The sequence below is a fragment of the Monodelphis domestica genome, chromosome 1 (assembly GCF_027887165.1).
Source record: "Monodelphis domestica isolate mMonDom1 chromosome 1, mMonDom1.pri, whole genome shotgun sequence".
In the NCBI taxonomy this organism is placed as follows: domain Eukaryota; kingdom Metazoa; phylum Chordata; class Mammalia; order Didelphimorphia; family Didelphidae; genus Monodelphis; species Monodelphis domestica.
In genome coordinates this window covers 433,655,680-433,683,626 of record NC_077227.1, presented here as the reverse complement: position 1 = coordinate 433,683,626, position 27,947 = coordinate 433,655,680, and the positions used below count along the sequence as shown (strand labels likewise).

The 27,947-nt window shown below is 40.4% G+C and overlaps 1 protein-coding gene across 1 annotated transcript in view; it reads right to left on the bottom strand.

The window, feature by feature from the left end:
• Window positions 1–27,947, bottom strand: part of PEPD (peptidase D) — a 280,769-nt gene that overhangs the window by 230,150 nt on the left and 22,672 nt on the right. Inside the window, exon 3 of the mRNA XM_007474760.2 lies at window positions 27,627–27,754. Within this exon, the coding sequence (XP_007474822.1) occupies window positions 27,627–27,754 (128 nt within the window). The remainder of the gene's footprint in view (window positions 1–27,626; window positions 27,755–27,947) is intronic.

Sequence of the window (27,947 nt, the reverse complement as noted above, 5' to 3'; positions counted from 1 at the left end):
AAACATTCACTGCTCATGGGTAGGACAAGCCAATATAATAAAGATGACCATCCTACCCAAACTCATCTATCTATTTAGTGCCATACCCATGGAACTTCCAAAAAATTATTTTACTGATCTAGAAAAAAACATAACAAAGTTCACTTGGAAGAACAAAGGATCAAGGATATCCAGGGAAATAATGAAAAAAATAATACAAAGGAAGGGGGCCTTGCAGTGCCAGATCTCAGACTACATTATAACGCAGCGGTCATCAAAACAATTTGGTACTGGCTAAGAGACAGAAAGGAGGATCAGTGGAATAGACTCAGGGTAAGTGACCTCAGCAAGACAGTCTATGACAAACCCAAAGATCCCAGCTTTTGGAACAAAAATCCATTATTTCATAAAAACTGCTGGGAAAATTGGGGGACAATGTGGGAAAGATTAGGTTTAGATCAACACCTCACACTACACCAAAAAAAATTCAAAATGGGTGAATGACTTGAACATAAAGAAGGAAACTATGAGAAAATTAGACGAACACAGAATAGTATACATGTCAGACCTTTGGGAAGGGAGAGGCTTTAAAACCAAGCAAGACTTAGAAAGAGTCACAAAATGCAAAATAAATAATCTGGAATACATCAAATTAAAAAGGTTTTGTACAAACAAAACCAATGTAACTAAAATCAGAAGGGAAGCAACAAATTGGGAAACAATCTTCATAAAAACCTCTGACAAAGGTTTAATTACTCAAATTTATAAAGAGCTAAATCAATTGTACAAAAAATCAAGCCATTCTCCAATTGATAAATGGGCAAGGGACATGAACAGGCAGTTCTCAGCCAAAGAAATCAAAACTATTAATAAGCACATGAAAAAGTGTTCTACATCTCTTATAATCAGAGAGATGCAAATCAAAACAACTCTGAGGTATCACTTCACACCTAGCAGATTGGCCAACATGACAGCAAAGGAAAGTAATGAGTGCTGGAGGGGATGTGGCAAAGTAGGGACATTAATTCATTGCTGGTGGAGTTGTGAATTGATCCAACTATTCTGGAGGGCAATTTGGAACTATGCCCAAAGGGTGATAAAAGGCTGTCTGCCCTTTGATCCAGCCATAGCACTGCTGGGTTTATACCCCAAAGAGACAATAAGTAAAAAGACTTGTACAAGAATATTCATAGCTGCACTCTTTGTGGTGGCCAAAAATTGGAAAATGAGGGGATGCCCATCAATTGGGGAATGGCTGAACAAATTGTGGTATATGTTGGTGATGGAATACTATTGTGCTAAAATGAATAATAAAGTGGAGGAATTCCATGGAGACTGGAACAACCTCCAGGAAGTGATGCAGAGCAAAAGGAGCAGAACCAGGAAAACATAATACACAGAGACTGATACACTGTGTACAATCGAAGGTAATGGACTTCTCCATTAGTGTCAATGCAATGTCCCTGAACAATCTGCAGGGATCTAAGAAACATTATCCACAAGCAGAGGATAAACTGTGAGAGTAAAAACACGGAGGAAAAGCAACTGCTTGACTACAGAGGGGAAGGGGATACGACTGAGGGGAGACTCTAAATGAACACTCTAATGCAAATACCAACAACATGGAAATGGGTTTGAACCAAGAACACATGTGAATATTATATTCATATATATGATACCCAGTGGAATCATGCGTCGGCTATGGGAGAGGTGGTGGGAAGGGGGGGAGGAAATGATCTTTGTTTCCAATGAATAATGTTTGGAAATGACCAAATAAAATAATGTTTAACGTGAAAAAAAAAAAGTGGCAGTGGATAACAACTTACTCCCTACCAATTTAGACATGGATTTGAAGAACGATAGCATTCCATTCTCGTCTCCATCTCTCCTCAGATCTTGATTTGCTGTACATCAAATAATGTAATAAATATTCTTTTTTTGACACATAAATCTTACTTATGGGTTTCCTTTATCTTTCCCCAGTGACAATATAAATGACATAAATGCATTTTCTGCAAATAAAGAAATTGAAGTGGATTAGAAAAAAAAAATTAGGAGATGGTCTAGATTATAAGGTCCCTTACAGTTCTAAATCTATGATCCTATACCATAATGGCTGTTTTTCTGTGCTGTGGATTACAAAATTACATAACGGAGCAGCCTTTTCAACAAAGAAACAAAACAAAACAAAAGTACTACAGGTTATCATTTGTCTTGGGATTAAATCTACTCAAATCTTTATTTCCAATGGCCAACAGTACTAAGTGGTAATTAAAACGCATCATCAATCCACTTTCAGCTATGTCCACAAAACACAAGGGGGGTGGAAGGTAAGATACTAGAGGATGGATCATACCTATAGAGGGAAGATCATATGGTCACTATCAAAAGAGCTTAATGGTCTCTGAGTCTAGCTTTATTTTAAAGATTTAGGAAGAGATTAAATAATTTGTCTCAGGTTACACAGCTAGCTAAATATCTGTGATGGGATTTGAATTTTCCCAGAAGTTCTTGTCAAACAGTGAGTTCTTATCCCAAAATCTGGAATCTTTGAGTTTATCAAACACTAGACTGCTGAGGTCATTTACTCCTAATTTATTCCACTGATCCACAAGGAAGGATTTGAATCCAGGTCTTCCTAACTTCAAGTCTGGTGATTCATCCACTATAATACAATGTTAACTGCCAAGACCTGAAAAAAGGTCAGTTTCCCTTGACTTATTGTGAGCCCTGTTCTAAGAAGACAGTCTCCTGGAGGTCACCTGTGGATTGAAGTTAATGACTAAAATTCAGGTTGACTTTACAGGGCACTAAATTGACTTCTTCCCCAATCTCCTCCTCCCCTAGGAACTATTCACCTATTGCCAAACATAGCTTCCTAGGTAATGTTCACCTGACTCCCTTTTCACAAATTCCTCCTCCCCTAGGAACTATTTCACCTATTGCCAAAAAGAGCCCCCAAGGTAATGTCCATTTGACTCCCTCTTCATAAGGCAAGCTCAGCCTCATGGCAGCCAAAAAAGAAAAACATCTGGAGGTCCTATTGCTAGTACTTTCCTCCTACCAATGTCCCAAATACATATTAATTAGTCTTGAGGAAACATGGTAGATCAACATCAAGGCTGAAAAGGGTCTCCTGGATTCTTCCCTCAAGCTTCAGATTTAATTTCAAGTTTCAATGGTAGTCAACTGATAGAGTTCTCACAATACACTATCTGCCATTATGGCCATCGGAAAAGATAGTCAACCCTTCATTTAACATACTTAGTCTACACCACTCATTTGTCACTTAGTATTTCCTGTCCAGTATCATTATTTACCCTGACATTCTGAAAATATGTCTGAGGAAGCCCACCAAAAAGCAGTGTACTTGTCTCAAAGAAGTCAGGTTTCTTTCTAATTGTCCATAAAACTCTAGGGGTCATATAACAAATAAAATGCCTAGAGTAGATGATCTCAAAGGTTTCTTCCAGTTCTGAAGTCTATGATCCTATGAAGAAGAGACCCTGAATACCATTCCCCACACCCTTAGCACCTTTTCTGCATAGAGTGCTTCATGGCCATGAACCCATGTGATCTTTGTAACACCTCTGGGAAGAAAGCACAGTAGGAATGATTACTCCCATTTTATGGATGAAGAAACAGGCTCCCAGAGGTCAAGGGGCAGGCATAGAGCCAATAAGAGCCAGAACTAGTACCAGAATTCATTCTAGGGATTTCTCCCTTAAGTACAATAGCCTCCTGATTGGTCTCTGTCTTGTTTCTCTTCCCCTCTCCAATTCATCCTCCACACAGCTAGCAAAAGGATTTTCACTTATAGATCTGACCATGTTATTCTACTTTTCAAACTCCAGAAGTTTCATGTTTTCTCTAATATCAAATATAAACTCTTCTTTATAGCTTTTAAAGCCCTTCACAATGCATCTTTCTAAACTCAAACTATCTTTCCAGTATTATCATACGTTCTTCCTTCCTTGTACTCTACAATTCAGCCAAATAGGCTTTCCCTCTACTTTTCACAAATGGCACTCCATCTCTGCTCTCCATAACTTCCATGGCCACTCTCACTTTCTTCCCATATTACTCATGTGGGTGTGGACAACTCATTTAATATCTCTGCCCTTCAATTTACTCAACTATAAAATAAGAGGTTGGCCTAGACCACAAGATCCCTTCTAGTTCAAAATCTATCTTCTTATTTGCATATTGTATGTTTCCACATGCTGTTGTTTGTGAAATTACATAATACAACAGTCTTTTAGGTAAAGAAAAAAAACTTCTGTAGACTATCTTTTGTCTTGAGGTCTAATCTATTCAAACCCTATCCACACTCAACTATTCCCACCATCTGTACTCCTTGGCACTGACCCTACCATCATCAGGCCCCCAGGAAAAGCTCATCATTAAGAAACTATCACTGAAACTGCATCAGCTTTGTTATTCACTTCTCACCAGTATCTTTAGCAGCCTCTGCCTCTCTGATTGGAAAGCAGAAGGGTGGAACAAAAATTTTTTCCCAAAACCTCCACTTAAAAAGGGCTCACAGACCCAAGACTTTTCGCCAGCTGAATTCTACATTCAACCTCTCCCACTCCCACTTTTAAAGTTTTCTTTGGAGTATTGTTTTCCACCATTAAGTTGAAAGCTCCTTGAGGGTTGGGACTTTTTCTTATTTGTATCCCCAGCACTCAGCACAGTGTCTAGCACATAGTAGGCTCTGAAAAAAATGTTTATTGAATTGAACTCTTATTTATGGAATATACTCCCTCCTTACTTCTGTCTAATAAAATCCTTCTCTTCACAGTTCAAACACAATCTTCTACAAGAAATCATTTCTGAATCCACTAAATGTTAGTGTTCTCCACACCAATTATTTTTTATTTATATTTATTCTTTATGTATTTACATATATACTTGTTTCCCCTGACAGAATGTAAGCTTCTTGATTAATAAGGTTTGTTTCATTCCTTTTATCCTCAGCCTGACACATAGGAGAAACTAACTAAATGTTGTTATTAACTACTTGAATGACAGGAATAAAGCTCCAATTGTACAAGAATACCAAAGACCAAAACATTACAGCAGCTAAAGCAAAGGAGCAACAAGTGGAATCAATATCTTCCTTCCTGGTTCTTCCTGTCACATGGCAGGTGACCAAAGCAACATCAGCAAGGGACTAGTTTTTCCAGTCTGGGCCCAACTTGTATAGAAAGTTTATATATAAAGGCTAGAAAAACCACTGTGGATCAAAAATCTTTCCTCCTGCTACTACTTTTGGCGAAATCTCTACTGAAAGCTGCTGCCAATTTCACTCCAATCCAAAGCAGCAACAGCCACAAGAGACTAAATACCATGGCCGTAATCTTCAGGAATTTCAAAAGCCTCCCTCCACATAAGGGAAAACTCATCATCTAAGACAGTGATGGTGAACTGATGACACGCAGAGTGCTCTCTGTGGGCACAAGTGCTACCCAACTCCCCCACCCAGTTCATTACTAAAAAGGCAGAGGACTCAGGCAGAGCTGCTCCCCTCCCCCTCTGCACCACACCTGATGACATTTTTTCACATCACCTGCACCTCTATTCAGCAGCATAATGGGAGCATACAGGCAGTAAGAGGAGTGCCTTACAGGTGACAGAGCTAAAGGGGAGCATAGCACTTGGGCTACTGCCCTCTGCCTCTTCACCTGCATTGAGGACATTCCTCACTTCACCCACCCTCTGCCCAGCAGCCCAATGGGAGTGCTTCCTCCCTCCCCTGTGAGGGGTAGGAGGAAAGGGAGGGTAGGGCACAGCATTTGGTCTCTAAAAAGTTCACCATCACTGATCTAGGATCTACCACACTGAACCCTCCCTACCCGCCAGCACTCATCCTCACCCAAGCAGGAGCTACTGGAAGATACTCAAAGCTCTAAGGACTGACCAGTAGATTCTTCCGAGGATCATGAGATTTAGAGCTAGAGGTGACCCTTGAGGTCATCTAGGGACTGACCACTTGTCAGAGATGTTATAGTAGAGATTCCTTTTACTTGGGTTTGTCTACGAAGCCTTGGAGATCATTTCCAACTCTCAAATTCTGTGATGCTTTGATACTCTGGACTAAAGTCTAGAGGGAGACCATGATTGCCCAAGGCCCAAAAGCTAGTAAGTGGCAGAGGAGGGATTCAAATAAAGGTTTTGTGCTTTACCGACAGTAGAATGCTACTGTGAAACATAGGAGTGAGGAAAGAGGTTGAAGGGGAGAGAAGTGTCTCTCAGTTTGACTTTGACTAGAAGTTCCTTGGCCTACAAGAACCTTTTCTGAAATTCCACCATATACACAGCTGTCCTCAATACTCAGTAGGCATTTAACACACCAGGCCATGAAATGGCCAAATACTGTAATATGAAGATTTCTCCCTGAAAATGTCCAGATTTATTCTTTTTCTCCCCACTTCCTAAGGAAGCAAAGGGCAGGGATTCTAGTAGGTAGTAAAAAAATGTTTGTTGGTACTTAAGGTACCAGCAGGAGCATAGTCTGGGAACCTGAGCAGCTGAGAAACCAGCAGACAGGTGATTCGGTCAGCCAAAAGGTCAGTTCAATCTGCATACACAATTGGGGGTGGGGAAAAGGATAAGACATGCCCACTATGCCATCACAATGGAAGGTTCTGCTGGTATTCCTTTCTTTTGGAATGAATTATGTTGGACAAATTCCAATCCACAAGTCCAATTAGTTTATGCTATTTACATTTTTTGGCTTTTATTTCCTCATTAAATCGCCCCTAGTGACCATGTGTGGTCTTCAGCAAGCAGCTGCTAATGTATTCCCCTGGTTATCCTTTATTTCAATCCACATTGATTCACCTCTCAGTATATGAGTTCTCCAAGGTCATCAATTTCAGTTTCTACTAAAACTTTCCTTTGAGACACAAAAGGCAGCTTTCCTTTCATTCTTTCACATGGCCTCTAAAAGAAACTAGATTTTTAATTGATCTTAAAAAATCAATCCCTGTATTACATAATTTGGCTTTTTAAAAATTTAAATTAATAAATATGGCTGGGTGTATTAACTTTAAACAATTAGTTTGGAAGAAGGTAATAATCTCCCTATGTCTGTCACACAAAAAGTCTAACTGTTTCTGCTCTGGGTCCATCTCTGACCTTTTCCCAACACAAACACTTTTTTCCCCTTTAGAAAATCCCTGGCCTATTGGATAAGTCAACTTTCCTGCTGTTTACAATACTTGAACAAACCAAGAGAGTGAAGCAGTAACATTTACCTTTCTAAAAATGAGAAGTTATCTGCTCAAATTGGTCACTGCAGTGACACAATGACAGCATCCTAGAGGGCAATATTATATAATTACATGTCAAAAATACAAGTGGGGAGTTTCTCCCCTGGTATCCTACATACCTTCACACTCCCTCTCCCCCCGCCCCCAATTCTCTACAATTTGCAGAAAAGGTTGAGCTAGATAGTCTCCAAATCCCTTTCAGTGTTAACATCTATACTATCTATCAGAAACTAATATAAAAGCAGCAAAAATGCCACATTGGGTCATGCCAATGGCCCATTGCTCCATTCTCTAAGTCTAAAAGGGGGGCACTGAACATTTTCTCACCATGACATGAAGCTCAAAAAGATGGGAGGATGGAGGGAAAGGTTTAGGTTATAGCAAAGAGGACAAAAGTTGGAAATAGTCGATAGTGCAGGGGTTGTGGGAAGATACTGACAGATGAACAGTGTAGTTTGAATTGGTACAACTATTTTGAAATGTTATATGGAACTGTTCAAAAATCAAACTGATTAAAACAGTCACACCCTTTGTCCCACAGTCCCACTGCTAGGCATATACTCTTAAGAGACCAAAAGAAAAAAAAAAGTCTTATACTCATGGTAGCACTTTTGTGGCAGGAAAGAAATGGGAACAAATAGATGACTGCTAATCGAGAAATGGCTAAACAAGTTGTGATATAAGCATTTTCTTATTTTGGACCAGAGCTGTGATTCCATTGTGTAAGGAACTACCAGTGAGTGACAGAAGGCAACTCCTTTTGGATTCAGTCTTAAGAGAATTGCCTAGGGTAGTAAAAGACTGAAATGACTGGCTCAGGGTCAAACATCCAGTAGGTATCAGAGTTAGGATTTGAATTTGTTTCCCCAAATCCAAGACAAGCTCTCTATCCATTATGACATACTACTGCTCTGCATTAACATAATGGAATATAATGGCAATGTAAGAAATCTCAAATATGAATAATTAAAAGAAACATGAACCAATAAGATTGGATAAGCTGAACCAGAGAACCAATACACACAAGACTACAACAATGGAAATGGAATGAAGAAGAAAGTCAAATTGAAAGCTATGTGATTATAATACCAAACTTGGGCCTAGAAAAGTTATGGAAACATATCTCCCTCCTTTTATCAGAAGGATGAGGAATATGTGTTTTGCTGATTGATGCTTTTGAATTATCATTATTTTTCTTGGTAAGTTTTTGTCATAAGAGAAAATCCAAAAAGGTAGGGGAGGTTAAAGGAATATCATACAAAAACAGAAGTTTTTAAAAACAAAACAAAAAATCCTTAAGATTATACCTAAATACCCTTAACTTCTTATGAATACATCATCCATGAACTGATCTAAATCCACTAATGGTCTGATTTTGTACAATCTCTCAGCAAGTTTAATCATTTTCCCACTCACTGTTAAGTTCTATGTACTATGTATATTCTTTCACTTATCCTAAAGTTACTCCTTTAAGTACCAAAGAGGGCTCAGCTTCCTTAGTGTAAGTATTCTAAGATTTGGTAAACTCTCATGAATGTGCCAAGATAGCCAATATAAGATGAGCTATAAAGGGGGCTCGCTGGTTCCCTCCAGCAGCAGGCAGAAATGTAACCTTTTTAGCAGCATGTACACCAAGAGAATGTTTGCTGCCTCACTCAAATCCTTTGTGACATTGTAGAGGATAAAGAATATAAATTTCAAGATTGCAATATCTGTTGCCATGGGGGTGGGAGGAGAGTTTAAATGATCAGTATCACCTCCTCCCCCAAAGGAAAATTTAATCCCACTGCTGAGAATCAAATAATAAAATCTCCATCTCTCTAGTTGAATTCTTAACCTTTTTTTTTTATCACAACCCAGGGTATTATTTTTTGCAATGAGGGACCAGGACATACTGAAAATGTAAATTGGTGTCACTACAGAGAGTCAGGTGTTAAGTTCCACACAATTAATTGCACATCTAGGAAACTCAATGAACTATGGCACCGCACACTCTTTGAGAACCAGTCCTAATCCTGTGCAAAGCATCACCTCCCTATCCCATTTTAGACAAATGAAACTTCTTTTCCAAGTCCCAGAAAAAAAGTTTTTATACCTATTTGCATAATCAAAGGGAAGAAGATAGGAATAGAGAGTCAGCTGGTAAAGGGAAGTGTCCAGATCCCAAACTTGTGACCAAATTTATCATCTCAAATGTTTCCTTTCACACTTGAAGTCTTATCTTACACTGGAATCATCCAAAACTGAAAGTGAATCTCCTGAATAATGTGCTGCCTCATTATGGTTTGTTGCTGAGTTAAGTCAGTTCAAAATTCTAAGGGAAACTAATTATGAATGATAGTTACTTGTGTAGAACAGGTCAGAGACAAGCAGCAGATGCGACAAATGCTGAAATGAGGGCAATCAGGACACTGGGGTTGTAAAAAACTAGGACACTATGGACACTAGATCTAGTGTAGGATTGTGGGATAAATATAATGTACCTGATTATAGAAAGAAGATGAGAATTTGACTATTAAGCATAAGCTAAGGTGGGAAGGTGAGAGAGAGAGACAGAAATAGAGACAAAGGTGTGAAAAGACAGACCAGCTGAACTTGGAGCTGGGAGTGATCCATATTATGGCTGCTAGTGATGAGTGAGGACAGATAAACAGAGGGATTTAGTGGAAGTAGAGAATTATAAGTCACCAAACAGATTGACTAGTTTGGCTTAGACATTATGTTTGATGAGGTTTTACTAGTCACAGTCTGGATCAACTCTGGCACAGCTGATAAGAGTGCCAAGTCTGAAGGCAAGAAGAGCTGAGGTCAAATCTAGACTAGTCATATGACCCATCTTGTCCAACCTCCTGGACCTCTTTTTACTTCTTCCTTTCATAAGCTGGTCCCTTCCTACCTTTCCAGTCTTCTTTCACCCACCTCCTCCATGTCCTCTTCAATCCAGAAGCCTCCTTGTTCTTCTTAGAACAAGACACTCCATCTCGTAACTCTAGGCATTTTGACTGGATAGCCACCATTTGCTCTTCTGAGAAGGATTAGGGTCCCCACTAATGGCTACTTTCTACCTTTAGCATGTAAAGCATCCATTATTTCCTTTCATTTTCCCTCATGGTCAATGTTACTTTAAATGACATACTTCTATTAAAATAAGCTCTTAGTTATAGAAATTTGAGAAACTGCATTTTTGCCCAAAGGCCAGAATTTTAATAGAAATAACAATAATTTCTTAAATAAAATCTGAGAAGCCATTGGCTTTTCTTCTGGCATTTTGAATTTCGTCCTTTTAAAAAGGGCAGAGATAATTAAATTTGAATAGTAGTTATTTTTTCATGTTTTTAGTGCTAATTATAGTAAAAATCATTTAAATGTCACCTTATCACACAGTGAAGCAGGGCATCTAACATAAAATCGGCTATAAAAAGGACTCATTGGCTCCTCTGTGAGGAGGCAGAAATATAACTTTATTGTGTTAATGAGAGAAAAGTAGAGAACTTGTACATTAGCAAAAAGACCCACAAGGGTGACATGAGGAAATCATGGAAAGGCTGTAAATAAGCCCTAGAAGAATCTAAATAAATAAGACTATTACTTGGTTTATTTTAAAAGATAACTTGGGTGGCCTCTCTTTGCCAATACAATGCAGCCACTACTACCAGGGACTCTGTGGAAAAACTTGGGTTAGACAGGCCAATTGTGCCTAGGCAGTTCCACATCAAAGGCAACAGGGATAATAAAGGGCCATCTGTGGACCAGAAGATATCCAGACCTTTCCCGGGACACACAAAATAGAGGGCTCAACCAAAGCACTAAAGGCTTCTATCCAACAACATCTAGATACAAAACAAAGGGATAACACAGGAAGTGGGGAGATGATTAAGAATGTCAGCAAAAGGGGGCAGCTGGGTGGCTCAGTGGATAGAGAGCCAGGCCTAGAGATGGGAGGTCCTAGGTTCAAATCTGGCCTCAGACACTTCCCAGCTGTGTGACCCTGGGCAAGTCACTTGACCCCCATTGCCTAGCCCTTACCACTCTTCTGCCTTGGAGCCAATACACAGTATTGACTCCAAGATGGAAGGTAAGGGTTTAAAAAGAAAAAAAAAAAGAATGTCAGCAAAGTTTAGTGGACTCCTTAAAAAGGAAAGCTACTATTACTATAAAAGGGACAGAAGGGGAAAGCAGCTAACTCTCTATTCTTTTAAAAGGTAACATAACCAGTTACTGGTATTTGTACAGGCTGCCTGCCATACCAAGACCACCCCTTCATAAGCACAAGGCTTTTCCTGATGGTCAGAAAAGGCTTAGTACTGCAGCCTGGCCACTATACACCAAGAGTATAAACATCAGATAATGAGCCTCCCATAAAAAGGAGATGTTAAATTAATGCCATACATGCAGGCATCACTGAGGTCTCTGGAAAATGAAATTTCAAATGGCAGGTCTTGCTGGCTGTTTGACCACCTGCACACAGTTAATGAATAAGTAATAAGGCCAAATTACAATAGTCACCATCAATTTCTAATGGCTAGAGTCTGCCTTCAGCTAAAAATAATGCCACTGTCATTCATTCAATTTACCTTGAGAAAGGATCAGTGATATCCCCTGAATAGAAGTCAGCAACCATTTTGAGATTCTATTAGCTTGTCAGAGAAAAAGCAAAGAGCTCCAACTCAAGACAAGCAGCCTATCCAAGAGACATTGCTTAATAAGCTGAGGACAGAGCAGCTTACTCTGAAAGTGGCACCAGGCACAAAGGGGCTGTCCATTGCTTTGGGTGAGAAAGGCCATGTTCAGAGCCCATCATAATGAGATTTCAGAGATTGCTAGGACCCTGAGGAAAGGATACAGCAGAAGTCTACTGCTGAAAGAAATAAGATCAAACTCTTAAAGCCCAGTTCTCATGCTCCCCCCATCCCTGCTCCCCAAAACCAGCCCCTCAAAAATAACAACAATAACAAAAGGCTGCCCATATATTCGCTGAATAAATCTCCCAAGCTAGTTCTCAAAAAGGATGACAATATTTGAAAAAGGGGAAGATATCCTCACCCATGCTTTAGTTAGGAGCACAATGAACAAAGTACACAAATCACAGGAAGGGGGTTAGGATGCAGTGGATGGGGAAAGTCTTGGTCCTAGCAATAGCAGAATTCTTGGTTCTTAACAAAAAGCTTCAGGCTCCCAGAGTCTGTGCCTTGGGATAAGCACATGGGCTTCTGAGCCTTCCAAGGTCATTCGGTCATCCATCTCAAATCTTAAGAACTCTCAGCTCTTCTTAAACACTCCACAGACAGTGATCCAAAGGGCCTGATATGACCCAAAGTTTACAGGTAAAAGGGCACTTTGAGACCTATTCCAATCACCTCACAGAGAAGTCAGGAAATGGAGGCCCAGAGATTTTAGGAGCCTTGCACAAGGCCATATGAAGAATAAATGGTAGAGGCAAAATTTCAACCCAGGTCTTTTGATGTTTTCCACTATATACCAGGTTGCCAATATGGGTACAGCTTGGTTCCAATGTTCTTCCTACAATACCCCCAGCACCTCAGTCCTCATTATACCTTCACATTAAAAAACCACAAACTAAAGTCAAATACATGGGTGAACATATCAAATCAACTGTCCCTTACATAAGGAATAGTCTCTAGGGGGTGTTTCCTGAAGCCTTGGTAGCATGATAGATGCATATAAAGTAACTTTATTAGTCTATAAAAGAAGCAAGCACCTGAGACATTGGGAAAATTGAGAAGAATTTTGGACAGATATATATACCAAGCATGACTAAGAAGAAAGGAGATAGATATACAAAGGGAAACACTTTAACGCTCTCAACATCCTCACCTCAACTATCTGCCCAGGACAATGTGGACAGAAGGAGTCACAGTCAGATGGTGATTTAAAAAAAAAAAGGAAAAGGAAAAGGAATGGCTTCTATGTTTAAAAAAAAAGTAGTAGTCTCTCGGTAACTGAGGATGACGATTGTCTTTGTGCGTTTTCATCTATGATAGATGGGTGTGCACAAAGACACTTGTGCATGAAGGAGATTTAAGTGGAAAAGTCGATGCACAGAGACAGTCCCACTCTCTCGGCGTTGGAAGCCTGGGTCCAATGGCACGAAAAGTCGTTACACCTGGAGACTTCCTCAGCTGCATTGGATGGCCGTGTTGTCTTTTGTGCTCCATCAAGCCCTGAGCACTCCACAGTGCCTTGCTGCGTCGCCCTCTCAGATGTTGAACCCTCTTATTGGTTTCTTCCATCTGTTCTGCCGAAGCAGTCTTCACATGCTGGGTGAGCAAAGCCCTGGTTCACCAGGGGTCGATGACCTGATGGCTACCCTCACAAAGTTTAGCCGGCCTGTCGAAGCTGTTGCCCGGGGTGTGGCCGCTGCCACATGCTAGCAGCTATGAGGAGCCACAAGTGAGAGCTGGGTGTCAGGTGGGGGTCAGAGGCTGGAGAGCTGCCCTAGAAGGGCATGACAAGCCCTCCATACCGGAGATACTACCCCTCCCTGAGCACCCCATACCCCCAAAACCAAAAACAGCACCTCTGTGAACAGGGGATTTAAAGTCAGGCGAAATAGGAACCCTTGATAAAATGGTCCCAAAGGGGGTTAACCAATCGAGAAAGGGTTCTGATCCTGGCTGATTAAAACTTGGGTACCTGGCTCCAAATTTCTTCTAAGAGGACTGTGTTAAGGGAGGGAGGAGAAAACAGAGCTTGCATACAAGTAAGTTGCTTCTCTGGGTGACTTTGGATTGCATTAAGTGCCAGATGGATTTTCAGAAGCTATCAGACAAAGAATTCAAAAAGGAATTGAGCAACTGAAGGTCAAACGTTCACTCTGATGGGTTTTGATTGAAAAAAGCAAGGTAATCCTATCTGCCACTCTCTTTGTGTCTTATTGATTATTAAAGTGGTTGGATGCAGTCATATGCAAAAAGTACATAGCCACACCAGGCACTGACTTTCCTGAACAAACTCCCCCAAATCCCACCAACTGGGTGACTTTTAAAAACCTACATTTGCCACAGTCATCTGGTGTTTCCAGTCAAAAACTTTGCCATTCACTTCAGGCTTTCAGGAGATGGTTACTAAGGGAACAAAGATACAACCTTTCACATGTAGGTCATAGGCTCATTTAAAAGGCCAGTGGGTAGAAATGAAGAAGAATTGAGTGAGGGGTTGTGGTTGAAGCTATGCTCCCATCACTGCCACCTAGGGAAGCTTCACGAATTTAATAAGTGTGAGCAACAAGAATCAGAGAAAATCTATGGAAATGCTACCAGGTTATTCAGATAATAGAAAACATGTCCATCACCATTCCCCAACAAACATGTGCTACACTGTCAACATAGTATATGATGTCTTTATGTTCCCCCCCCAAAAGTGGGGATGGACTGTACCAAATCATCCACAGGTTCTTAAATGCTCCCTCTTGAGACCAATGCACACATCTATGAAATGACCGGCTGAGACAGGGTTATGGATACAGGCTAAGACCATGAAACAGAACTTCTATGACACTCTAACTGGCCCAGCTAGGCATTGTATCTAAGCTCTAAGCCCCATTAGCACCATGTTCTAGCCCACTAAGCAAATCAGCCCTAAGATATGAGGAAAGCATATAAAACTGAGAAAGCTTAATTACTTCAGGACAGTGCAGGCCATTAACCACAGCTGGAATTAAGGCTGAATAGCAGACATCTAATATTATTCAAGATGACTCTCAAAAAGGCCAACTGCTCAGGGCTTGCTCAGGACCAACAACAAGCTCTTAGGATTCTTTGAGAATTCATCCTCTGCACGTTTTCACTCCTCTTCCCTGGAAATGCTCTCGGTCTTTTTCAAACACAGTAAAACAAGGAGAGGTACCCTAAAAGGGGGTCTCGGGCTCCTCAGGAAACTGTTCCCCAGGGAAAAGGAAATAGTCCCCTAAGGAATAGAGACATAGTTTTAATGAGTTCTTCTTGACCTAGACCATTTATACTCTCAAGATTAGTCCCTATATGGCTAGGCCCTATAATCAGCTCTGCCACAGCACTGCCTTCCTTTCCCTTCCTGCCACAACCTGATCTGCTAAATAGTTGGTGAAACTTTGAAGAATCATATCTCTTAGCAGGTTCTGCACCACTCGGTTGAGGACAATGGGAAGAAATAAGGATGCTCAATACAGCAATCAAGCAAGTAGGGGGCTTAGTTTTTTAGTAGTTTTTCTTAACTCTATTTTGGGAGAGATGCTCCGGAATTGAAGAAAACAGCTGATTCAAAGCCTGGGTTCTGTGTACTAGCTTTGTGGCTTTGGGCATTTCACTGATTTCCTCAGTTGTAAAGGGTAAAAGCATTATATTATTGTTGTTGTTGTTGTTGTTGAGTCTTAGTTGTATCCCATGCACTGTGACTCCATCTGGGGTTTTCTTGGCCAAGATAATGAAGTGGTTTGCCCCTTCCTTCTCATGTGGCTCATTTGACAGATGAGGAAACCAAGACAAACAGGGTTAAGTGATTTGCTCAGTCAGACACATACTGTCTAAATCCATATTTGAACGCAAGAAGAGTCTTCCTGATTCCAAGACCAGTGTTCTATGCACTGAGGCACCTACAATATACCTGCTACATTGTCTCACAGTATTGTTGTGAAGTTAAATGAGGGAATGCAAGTAAAATAACTTCTGAAAGTGAGCTACTGTTGACATGCCTCAGCTGATGAAAAGAACTTTCAACCCAGGTTCAAACCCTGATCCTGGTCATTTCAACTTGCATCAGTTCTCTACCCTAGAAAAGGGGCATAATAGTTTCACTCTGTACCTCACAGAGCTGTTTCAAGGAATGCAATGCACTTTGCAAACCCTGATCTTTTTAAAACTGAAGGTACTATGTAAATTTGCACTATTATCATCACTACCATAAGCAGATAGGGTTCCTTCAGCTGTTGTTACTTTTGGGTGAGAGGACACTAACAGGAAATGTAGGAGAATTTTCCCTAAGACCAAATATCAATATTTCCCTAGGAATTCATGGTTTTTTCCTACAACTACTTCATTTTATTTAGGAAAATGAAATAGCAGATGGGAACACACTTTGTAAAGTATAAAGTGTCTGTGCAGAGGCATGGTCATTATCATTAATTCCTCAAAACAACGTTTTAAGGTAGGTGGACACCTTATTATTTACTCTGGAAAGGCCATGTGGCATAATGAACAGAGAGCCTACCTCTGAGTCAGGAAAATTGGGGTTCAAGTTCCACCCATGATCCTGGCAGTGTGACCCTGAATAAGTTATATCTCTTCCCATGGCCCCAGATGACTCTCTGAGCTGATAAGTTATAAAGGTGTGTCAACCTGTCTTAATAAAGGAGGTTTCTTCTCAGAGTTTACTGTATCAATTCCTTTTATCCCTATCTTTAGAAAAGAAAATCAAGATTGGAAAGGTTAACCAAGATCACAGTAAATTAATAGGAGGGCTAAACTAGAGAGCAGGACACTTGGCTCCCAGCCTGGGAGCATTTCTATTGCTTTATGTTACAGCATTTTACAGGAAGAGAGAACCTGGACAACAATCCTCAGGATCTAAGACTATTCAACTTGAATTACAGCTGCAGAGTCACTCCCTCCATCTTGAATTAAGGAGAAATAAAAGTCATTAGGGATAAATCTGACACTCCAGTGCAGAGAACCTACAAACAAGTAACATGAGAAAACAACAAATGAAGAATCAGTATGAGGGCACATGCCATGAGGAGGGTATGAGGATTCCCTAGAAAAGCCCAGTTTCCATCTGAAGCCACTAAATCTCACAACTGGTTGTGGACAACAGCCTTGGCTTTGAAAGCCAGAAATAATACTAAGCTAGACATAGTGCTGGAGGTGATGGGAACCCAGGAATGGCTTCAAGGGTCTTGTTTGTCACACTCTTATTTATTGGTTTGTTCCATTAAAATTCCCAGGTAGTGCCCACCTTTCCTTCCTTTCCAGCACAAGAGATGGCGTCATTTCACAAAAAGATATACGTATCTAAAAACAATGTCTTCTTTGTTTCTATTTATCAGTTATTTTTCTGAAGGTGGACATATACAAATCATTCTTCAAACAATATTTCTGTTCCTGTATATAATATTCTCTTAGTTCTGCTCATTTCACTTTTCAGAATTTCATGTAGATCTTTCCATGTTTTTCCAAAATTAGCTTGATCATCACTTCTTAAAGGACAGCAGTATTCTATCACAATCATATGCCACAACTTGTTTAGCCATTCTCCAGTTGATGGACATCCCCTCAATTTCCAGTTCTTTGCCACCACAATGAGAGCTACTACAAATATTGTAGAACATATAAGTTTTTTTTTCCTTTTCCCTTGATCATTTTAGAAAGTAAACCTAATAGTGGCATTGATGGGTCAAAAGATAAATATACAGTTTTGTCACATTCTTCTTAAATGAAAAGGAATGTTAGAATCTTTACAGAGAATCCCCTCAGTCACTAACTCACAGAGGAAGCATCTTTCTCCTGCCACTTCTTGGTCTGGAGCTCATGGAATCACAGAGATCTCCTCTACCAGGGGCCAGCTTTATGTCCTTGAAAGAAATGCTCATTGTGGAACCAGATGGGAAAATTGCTCACAAAAGCTGGAATGGCCCCACTCATTTCCTAAACAAAAGACTGAACTGAGTTCACAAACCAAAATGGAACTGGAGACTAAGTCACTCAAGTTCAAAGAGCTTTTTCTAGCCTGGGTGGGTACATCGGACAAAACTGAGTTTGGAGAAAGGGAATCACAAGAGGTAACACAGAGTAACTTAAGAGCACTCACTTTGAGTCAAAGAACATGGACTCAAGTGCTGGATATCTTTCTTACTCCCTGTGTGATCTTGTGTCAGTAACTTAAAGACTCTGATACTTTAATCTGTAAAATGGACTATGAGATCTCTTCTAGGTTCAGATTCAATAAACCTATAAACAAGAATAGGTACAAGACTGGCTACAGATGGGCTGAGGTAGCAGTAGAGAATCTTGACCTTCCATGCTGCTTTTAGAAAATAGATAGGGTCTTGTATTCATTAAGCTAGACCAGTCAACATATGCCTTTCTTCTGATAGATTTTTTACTTGCTAAATCCATACCATTCTTATTTTCTAATCACCTAAATTTTGAAATGACATTAAAAAGCCATTATCAAGGGAGGAAAAAAAAAACCACCTTTTTGTTTCCAGGTAAATAGTCAAAAAACTCTTGGGCATGTGCTGTTGTCAGCTGATAGTCACAGTAGTCCATGGTAGGGATTTTGACAGGCTATTGATAGAATATAAACTCCCTGAAGGCATATAATATAAACTCCCTGAAGACAGAATATAAACTCCCTGAAGACAAGGCCTCTTTCATTTGTATCTATGTATTCTCAGCACCTAGCAGAAAATCAGCCCTTAATAAATGCCTCTTAATTGATTGATACTTTTTGCCCAAAGTGTGGCTCAGTTCTGAAGAGGCTCTTTCAAGTCTCTAGTGATAGTCTGGGTAGCAGAAGCACTGTCAAACTAGAAGATACTGCTTCTAAAGGACCATGCTTTTAATTCTTGGACCTCAAGAAGAAGGAATGAGAGCCTAAAGAAACCTTTTCCCTTCTCTGAGTTCCTGTAGATTCAAATATGCTAGGGAAGGGTAGGTTGTTTGAATTCAATGTATACTATTCCCCCTTCAAGCTTTACACCCTAGAATCTCCCCCCAGACCTCCTCAAAACCCTTTCTCCCAACATTTCCATCCTGGGCTCGTCTCCAAAACAAAATGGGGCAGAAGGGGTGGTTATTCTAGAAAGCTGTGTATTTAATTTGTTGCTCAACTCCACACTTGCTTTCCTTCCTTGAAAAAAGCATATTAAAAAACCTCATCCATACAGATGATTAACACAAGGCATTGGAGAGTCGTGAAAAGACTATAGGGAAGGACAGTTGAGTGGCTCAATGGATACAGATCTAGGTCTGGATTCAAATGTGGCCTCAGACACTTCCTAGATATGTGACCCTGGGCAAGTCACTTAATCCCAATTGCTTAACCCTTTCCACTCTTCTGCCTTGGAACTGATACTTAGTATCAATTCTAAGACAGAAGGCAAAGGTTTATTTGTTTTTTTACTATACTATAAAGCACTTGTTAAAACTGATTTTTCATTTTTCAGGAAGAAAAGATTAAACAGGAATTCATGTGAATAATTCTGCAGCCTATTGAGGTCAAGCAAGGAAAGTGCAAGTGGAAACTTATTCTCCTCTAGTTTCTCTCTCCCTGAGAAGTCAGTTTTCTCCTCTCTAAGTCTCCCTGAAATTTCTCCTTCCTGACAAGTGCCCAATATTTTCTGGATTCTCTCTTCAAAGGGACTATAGTAGCCACAATAGAAGACTCAGCAAAAATCTGCCCTAGACTAGGCAACGAACATATTCAAAGTTCTGAGAATAGTGTGTGAAAAGCCCTATGGGATATACAATGATGAATAAGCTGTGGTCCCTATCCTCTGAAAGCTCACAGTTTAGTAGGGGGAAGGACACTTCCACAAATATCACATATAATTGTGAAAATATTGATTAAATGGCATTTTTTTAAAAAGAAATAGAAGTTCCATAGGGAACCACATGGACAGGGGCACCAAGCTGTATGCTCTGGCACCTAAAAGAAATATCCCCTAAAGCCTACTTTTTGTACAATGTAGATGATGACAACACCTTGGATGATAGCACTTCACGTGGATGTTGTGAAACTCAGAAGACACAATGCTTTGGAAGACAGAAAGTGCTGTTCAGATGCAACCATTATCCTCACACTAAAGCTGGTCAGCTCTCTGGCTGCTGTCTGTCCCAATCCAGCCCCCTCACTGTCAGTTAAAATAGCCGCCCCACAATTATACTGAAGCTTCCTGCTGATGCTGCCCTCGCCACAGGTCCCCCCCACACCCCAGGTGGCTCAGATGGGCTGAAGCTGAAGCCAGTGTTTAACCATGGACATCTGATGTGTGCAGAAAATCCCACTAAATGCTGTCCACCTTCTTGCGTGTCATTTTTGCAGAGAGTATGATTATTCCAGGCTAATGTATAAATTGCTGCTTTCGCCGCCTAATGCTATGAGGCACTCATTATCAATTTGGTTAGTGAGTTACTGGGTTGTTTTAAATTACAAGATAGCTGGCACAGAGTGGGCCCCTTTGATTTATGATAATTATCTCTCACTGCTGAGCCGATTAGAAAAGCATGATCTTACTGGGCACACACAATGCTTTCCAGGCCTCTCCTCTTCTCTCCTCCAGATGCCTTTGGGAAGGAGGGAGTCCCTTTGTTCTAGATCTGTTTTCTCTCCCATCATATGCCTTCTCTGCTTGTCACAGGGATGGAGAACAGCTGATTTGTAAGTCAGTAACAGTTTTGCCTCACAAGCTGGTTGGCAGGGGATACTGCATAAACCCTTCCTTAAAGACTCAATTTGAAGTTGAAATTAGCACCAGCAGAGAACTAAGAAATTGTAATTTGCTTTACGGTGTCCTTTGTTATCCTGCCCCTAACACCATCAGCTGTGCCAGGCCCAAGAAATGATATTCTGGGGATAGAAGGTTGTCATCACAGTCCCTAGGAAGGTGACACTTTGGAGTAAGATTCAGGGAGCCCTGAAGTTCCCTGAGTTAACCAGCATTTCAATCAGGTAACCATGGAGGAGGCAGGATTCAACCCATAAGGATCAGCTCAATGGTTTACTTGTCCTCCTGAATAGGTCTCTGGGAATGTTTTATTTTGTGTGGTCACATCTGGATGCTACCCAAAGTATTTACTCACTTTGTGACCTGAAATGGGCTTGTAAAACCTCCCTGTTAAGAGCAGTAATCCAAATAATTTGTCACCACTATTTCTCTGCTCCTTCCTTAGGACTCACCACTCACTTTCTGATCTTGTTTAATACTATCTATAGATACAAGAGGGTAGCTAGGTCAGGAAGACTCATCTTTCTGAGTTCAAATCTGGCCTCAGACACTTCCTAGAAGTGTAACCCTGTACAAACTGTTTAACCCTGTCTGACTCAGGTTTCTCATCTGTAAAATGAGCTTAAGAAGGAAATGGCAAAACACTCCAGTATCGTTGCCCAGGAAACCCCAAAAAGAGGCATGAAAAGTCAGACACAACTGAAAACAACTGAACAAAAATGACTATAAGGGAGCCTGTTTTTTAAATGTAATCATCTCACCTGCAAATCTGTATTGGTATCTGTTGCAGGCAAACAGTCCATTCAGGCTCTGAAGATCTGTGCCTACATAAGGGAAGCTCAGAACTGAATGGAGGAACCTCAAAAAGTGGGGGGGGGGGTTATTAAACTGAGTCTCCCAAACTTTTGAAGGATGGTCTCCAGGGCATTCAAAGGAGACTTGTGGTCATGGGGAAGAAAGGAATCTGGGATAACAAAGTATACCAAATCTAAGAAGAGTCAGAGAAGTTGGATTCAAATCCTGCCTGACCTCTGTGACTCTGGACAAACCACTTAACCTCAGGATCTCTGTTTCCTCATCTATAAAATGAGGGCCTTGAATTAAATAATCTCTAAGGTCCCTTCCAGCTCTTAATATATATATATATGATCCTATTAAGTTTTCTAAGGTCTTTAGGTCTATAAATACCTGAGATAGGGTCCTGATTTCATAGACTAAACAGTGTTAGTGCTAGAGGGGTTCATAAAGGCCTAGTCTAAACCTCTTCATATTAAAGAAGAGGAAACTAAGGCTCAGACAGGTTAGGAAACTTCTTCAAAGTCAAAGAGCTAGTAAATAACTGAGCTGAGACCAGGTACAAGTAGTACTAATGCTATGAGGAAGCACAGAGAGCCAGCCCTCACAGAAAAGCACAATTCATGTAAGTCAGGCAATGATGAGATCATATTTATAAAATGTTTGGTAAAAAGCTCTTATATGTCTTAAAGCTCTGTATAAATGCCAGCTATCATCATCATCATCATTATCATCATCATCATCATCATCATCCAAGGCCCCCTTCTGAGGGGACATGTAGCTTTGACTACATAACAGTGAGATTTTCATCCTTTGCTCCCACTGACTAGGTATCAGGAGGAAGGAGATAGGAAGAAAAGCCATGACCCACCATCAGCCCTGCCCAACAAATGGTTAACACACTCTTATATTTATCTGTCCATCATATGGGACACTCCCCTTTAGAGAGGACACAAGAAACTGGAAAAAGGCACAAGGAGAACAGCTATGGTGATCACAGAGATGGAATCAGGCTGAGGGAGGGAAGCCATCCAAGAATACAGTCAACTGGTATGGAAAGATAAAGGCAAAGGGAAATAAAATTAAAGTCCACAAAATCACAAGGGACAGGCATTGAAAGCATGAACTTATTTACCACAACCTGGAAAGTTAAGGGATGACAGTTGGAACAGGGGTTCCCTTTAAAGTCTGAGAGAACAAAATTAATAATAGCTGCCTTTCATTAACAAACATCTTAACTGAGTCATCTGAACCCACAGATCTCCCTTGGGATCTACTACATAGTTTCCATGGAACATCTTTGATTCTTTGACCAGTCTACCAAGCATCTTTCTTGGATGAGAATGAATGAATGTAATAGAAAATCTAAATAATTTCTGTACCTATAGAGTTTTGGTGGGTCTGCTTTCTTCTGTGAGTCTGTGTCACCTCTTTGGCTAGAGGCTAGGAAATATAGACAGGTATGGTGACATTCTTAATCTTGTTACCATCTACAGAAAACTACTTTTCCAAGATGAACTCTAAAATTCCTTTATCAGCTCATAACTTCCTATCAATCCATATCTCTCTATGCCTAATCTCTTTAAACAAATATTATCTGGCCTCACAGTGAATTTTAATTCCTTCATTCCTCAGGGCTCTGGTTGCTTCACTTTCTTCCCAAATTTGACTCTTTAGTCAAGGAACAAGTCAATTTAGTCACTTTAGCCAGCCAGTTCTCAACACTGACCTAAAAACCTTGCTCCTTGTCCTGGAGGAGAAGAAGATGTGATGGGGAGTAAGGTGTAAAAAAACTGGAAATATGTGTGTGGTGAAGGTGGGGGTGAGGGGAGGTACTCAATAAGGGCAGGCTATGAAAGGTTTGGAATGCCAAAGGATCTGTATTTGAGCCTGGAGGTGACAGGGAGCCACTGGAAGTTTACTGAGTAGGCAAGTAACACAGTTGGGCCTTTAACTTTAGGGAAATCACTTTGAAGACTGAATGAGGATGGAATAGAGTGGAGAGAGACTTAAGGCAGGCAGATCCACCAGAAGGTTATTTCAATAGTACAAGCATTAGTTGCTAAGGGCCTGTATTGAGGGTGGCAACCACATCAGAAGGAAGAATTAAGCATATTTAAGAGATGTTACAAATGCCTTGGCAACAGATAGGATAAGGGGAAGTGAGTGAGTGAGGAGTTGAGAATGATGCCTAGGTTTCCAGCCTGGAGACTGAGGTGATGGTGTTGTCCTCTACAGTAATAGGAAAAGTAGGAGAGAGGAAGGGCTAAGGGAAAGATAATTCGTTCAATTTTGGACAAGCTGTATTTAAGATGTCAACTGAATATCAAATTTGAGATAGCTGAAGAGCAGATGGAGCTGTGAAACTGAAGGTCAGTAGAGAAGTTAGGGCAGGATAGACAGATCGAAGAATACCTACTATATAGGCCAATTACCTACAGATGGTAATTAAATTCAGAGGAGCTGATAAGATCATCAAGTGAAGGAGAAGAGAAGGGGGCTTTGGACATAACCCCATGGGACACCTATGGCTAGTAGGAATGACCTGGATGAGAATTCAGGGATGAAATTTGTGAAGGATGGATATGACAGGTAAGAGGAAAGAGCAGTGTCATGGAAACCTAGAGAGAAGAGAGTATAAAGCAGAAAGGAATGATCAGCATTTTCATCTCACTCTCTTCAACCTTCTGCAATCTAACTTTTGATTTTGTTATTCAACAGAAACTCCTCTCTCGAAAGTTTCCAATGATCTCTTAATTGCCACAGCTGATGGTCTTTTCGCACCATGTTCCACACAACTGCCAAAGTAGTTTTCCTAAAATGTGGGTCTGCCCATTTCATCCTGCTTCTCAAGAAACTTGAGTGGCTTCCCATTACCTCCAGGATCAGATATAAACTACTTTGGCATTCAAAGAGCTTCACCACTTGTTTTTCAAGCTTTATTTACCCATTACTCTGCCATGGCCCAGCCAGATTGGTCTCAAGAATTTAGATCTGAACCTGGAAAGGCCCTCACAGGACACCTGGTCCAACCCCACTTCTGCTGTCTATGAGGAAAGGGAGGCCCCATCAGGGGAAAAGACTTGCCCAAGGTCACACAGGTGGTAAGTGCTAGAAATGGATCTGAGCCCAGGTCTTCTGCCTCCAGAGTCAATTTTTTCCACTGTACTATACTGCTTACTTACAACACTTCCGTCAGCTCAGAGCTTCTGCAGTGGCACTCATTCCTAATGCTGCATCACACAATTCCTAGCTTCCTTCAAGGGCAGCTAAAATGCTACCTCCTACAAGTCTGCATATCTTCACTGATTTCTCCAGTTGTATTTCCCCCCAAATTATTCTAAAACTATTCTATATATAATTTGTACATTCCTATTTGTGAACATGTCTCTCCTCAATTGATCATAACTGCTCCAAGGCAGCTTTTTTTTTTACTTTACATTTTTTCCTTTGTATTCCCAGCCTGGTATATAGTAAGTACAACAACCCAGTAAGGTAAGTACAAAACAGATTATAATTACCATTTTATAGATGAAAAACTGAGGTTCTAAGAGTTGCCCAGAATCATGTAACCAGTACGTTTGAAATGCAGGATTTGAACATAGCATTTGTCTGATGCCAAGTCCTTTTTCATGCTTAATCTTTGAATTCATTACCTCCTCAAATGTTATAGATTGAAAATATAAATACAATTTAAAAGGTTTAGATGAATTCATGGAAGATAGGTCCATGACGAGTTACTAAGGAAAACTGGGATATCTGATGGTTAAGTCCCTCATCTTTGAGGTGACAAAAGGCAAGAATATGACATCTCCTGCACTGACCAGGAATGCATGTCAGGTAATAGATTCCTGTGCTCAGTGGCCCATGGGGCTGACCTTAGCCTTCTGTTCTCTTAACCATAGTTGTCAGGAGGCCAGCCATGGGAAATCTAGCTACAAGCTGCATGCTTAATGAATGTCTGTCTAATGAATGCAGAGGTTAAGTGGCCACAGTCCTATGGCTAGATAGTAACAGAACAAAGACTAGAACTCAGGTCTCTAATGATTTAATACAGATTTCTTTCTTGGATGGCTTCCCCAGTGACTGATGCTAATGGAAGACAGGGCAGTCAGAATAAGTAAGATTGTCACTTTATGCAACAGCAGCAGCTTCCTTGTACAGCAACCTTTTGCTCTACTGATAGGCTTGCTCAGGTTTTCCCATTTCCTCTTTGCCCCCAAAAGGGGTAACATCCAAAGTGTAAAATATGAACAAAAGATAGCTAACTAATCCAAGGCTGGATAACTGGGGGTGAAGGGAAAGAAGAAGCCAAAGACTGAGCAGAAGACAGAAGGCAGCCCAGGTTAGGACACCCCACTAAACTCAAGGCTGCCTTCTGAGGGTCTCTGCCTTCTCTTTCCTCTCACCCTATGGAGCAAGTCTTGGGAATTTTTTAAATTTTATAATGAAGGACCCCTTTTCTCAGATGAGAATCAGGGCCCATACAGGCCAGTACTTGAATCCTCAGCTCTCATACTATGACCCTGAGCACAACACACAGGGCTGAGCACATAGAGCAATATGACAACTTTTGAAACATAAGAAACCCCTAAGCCTGATTAGCACATTCCCTTTCTTCCCAGTTACCATCATTTCATCCTGAAATAAATCCACTAAAACCAACACTAAATGATAGTCCAATGACCAGTATTACTCATGGAGACAGATGGGCCCTCTCTGACACAAGCCCCCATTCTCCACATGAAATATCAGCTCTCAGCTAAGATGGAATTCTTGAAAAGGAGGAAGGTAAGCCTGAGGTTATAGGATTTGGCCTATCTTAACAGCAACAACTCATACAACTCATTTATACAGTACTTTATGGTTATAGAGTACTTTACAAACATTACATTATATAATCTTCATAGAAGCCCTGTAAAGTAGGTAGCACAGTCCAGTGGATAGAATCTCCAATCTGGATTCAAAGGACATAGATTTGAATCCTGGCTTAGGCACTGGTATAATTTTCAAGAAGTCAATGGTGGGGACAGCTGGGTAGCTCAGTGTATTAAGAGTCAGGCCTAGAGATGGGAGGTCCTAGGTTCAAATCTGGCCGGAGACACTTCCCAGCTGTGTGACCCTGGGCAAGTCACTTGACCCCCATTGCCTAGCCCTTGCCACTCTTCTGCCTTGGAACCAATATACAGTATTGCCTCTAAGATGGAAGGTAAGGGTTTAAAAAAAAAAGAAATCACTGGTAACTTCTTTGGCCCTCAGACCCAGGCATGCTTCATAATTCACCCTAGCAACTCTTGCCATCCATCTGCCACCCCACTGGTTTTATAAATCTGGAAGTTGTATTGCCATTACTATGGAAAAGGCCATGTCAATCAACTGCCAATGGCTCCATTCATCATTCCTGGGACTTCCCAAACCAAAACATTCTTCCTTGGCCCAATATGCATGTCCTTCCCCTATTAGGATGTAAGACTTAAGTAAAGACTGTTTTTGCTTTTATATTTATATCCCCAGAAACACAGCACTGCTTACTATATGCTTACTATATTTTTTCATTCATTTACTATACTGATATAAAAGGGCATTCAAAAAAGGCAAGTTCCACAAATTATTGATGCCCAAGAAAACGATATTCATAATGACAACAACAATGTAAACTGAAAGAATAAATAAAACAAAACTGAACAGTGTGATTATAACAACTAATCTTGGTCCTAAAAAAGAATTAAGAAAATGTAGTTCCCTCCCTTTGATGCAGATGTGGTAGATGATGGGTGTATATATATATATATATATATATATATATATATATATATAGACTATATATAATATAAAATATAGCTGATGTAATGGTTAATTTTGTTGATTTTTTCCCCTTTTTTAATCTTTGTTAAAAGGAGATGTATTGTTAAGTAGGAGAAGGGATATATTTAGAATTGAAAACAAGGTAAAAACAAAAGATACCAATAACAATATTTTTTAAGCCCCACAAGTGAATGATTCCCATGTTGTGTACAAGGACACAATCATGAAACAAAGAGAAAGCAAACTCCTTCACCCAAGGCCACCTTGCTCTTCTGTTCCTCCATGATCCTTCACTGACACAAAGATATTTATATGTTAAAGAATCTTACTTTCCCATCCAGGTGGCATGACTTTCAGGAAGCTTGGGAACAAAAAGAGTAGATTTCCCAGAGTCTACATCAATGGTTCCAAAGCAGCCAGGTTCAGTGACACCAAAAGCCCAGTGAAAGAAGGATTCCTGGGGTGGGGAAAGAGGACAGAATGTTAATTACCCAATGATCCAGCACAATTCATTGCAGAAGCACACGGCAACAAGTACTGGCATGATGTTATGTGAAACATATTCAACAAATAACAAACTTTTAAGAACTAGAAGGGACTTCAGAAACCAGAAAGTTGGACCTTCTAATTTTAAAATCAGATGGTCAAGT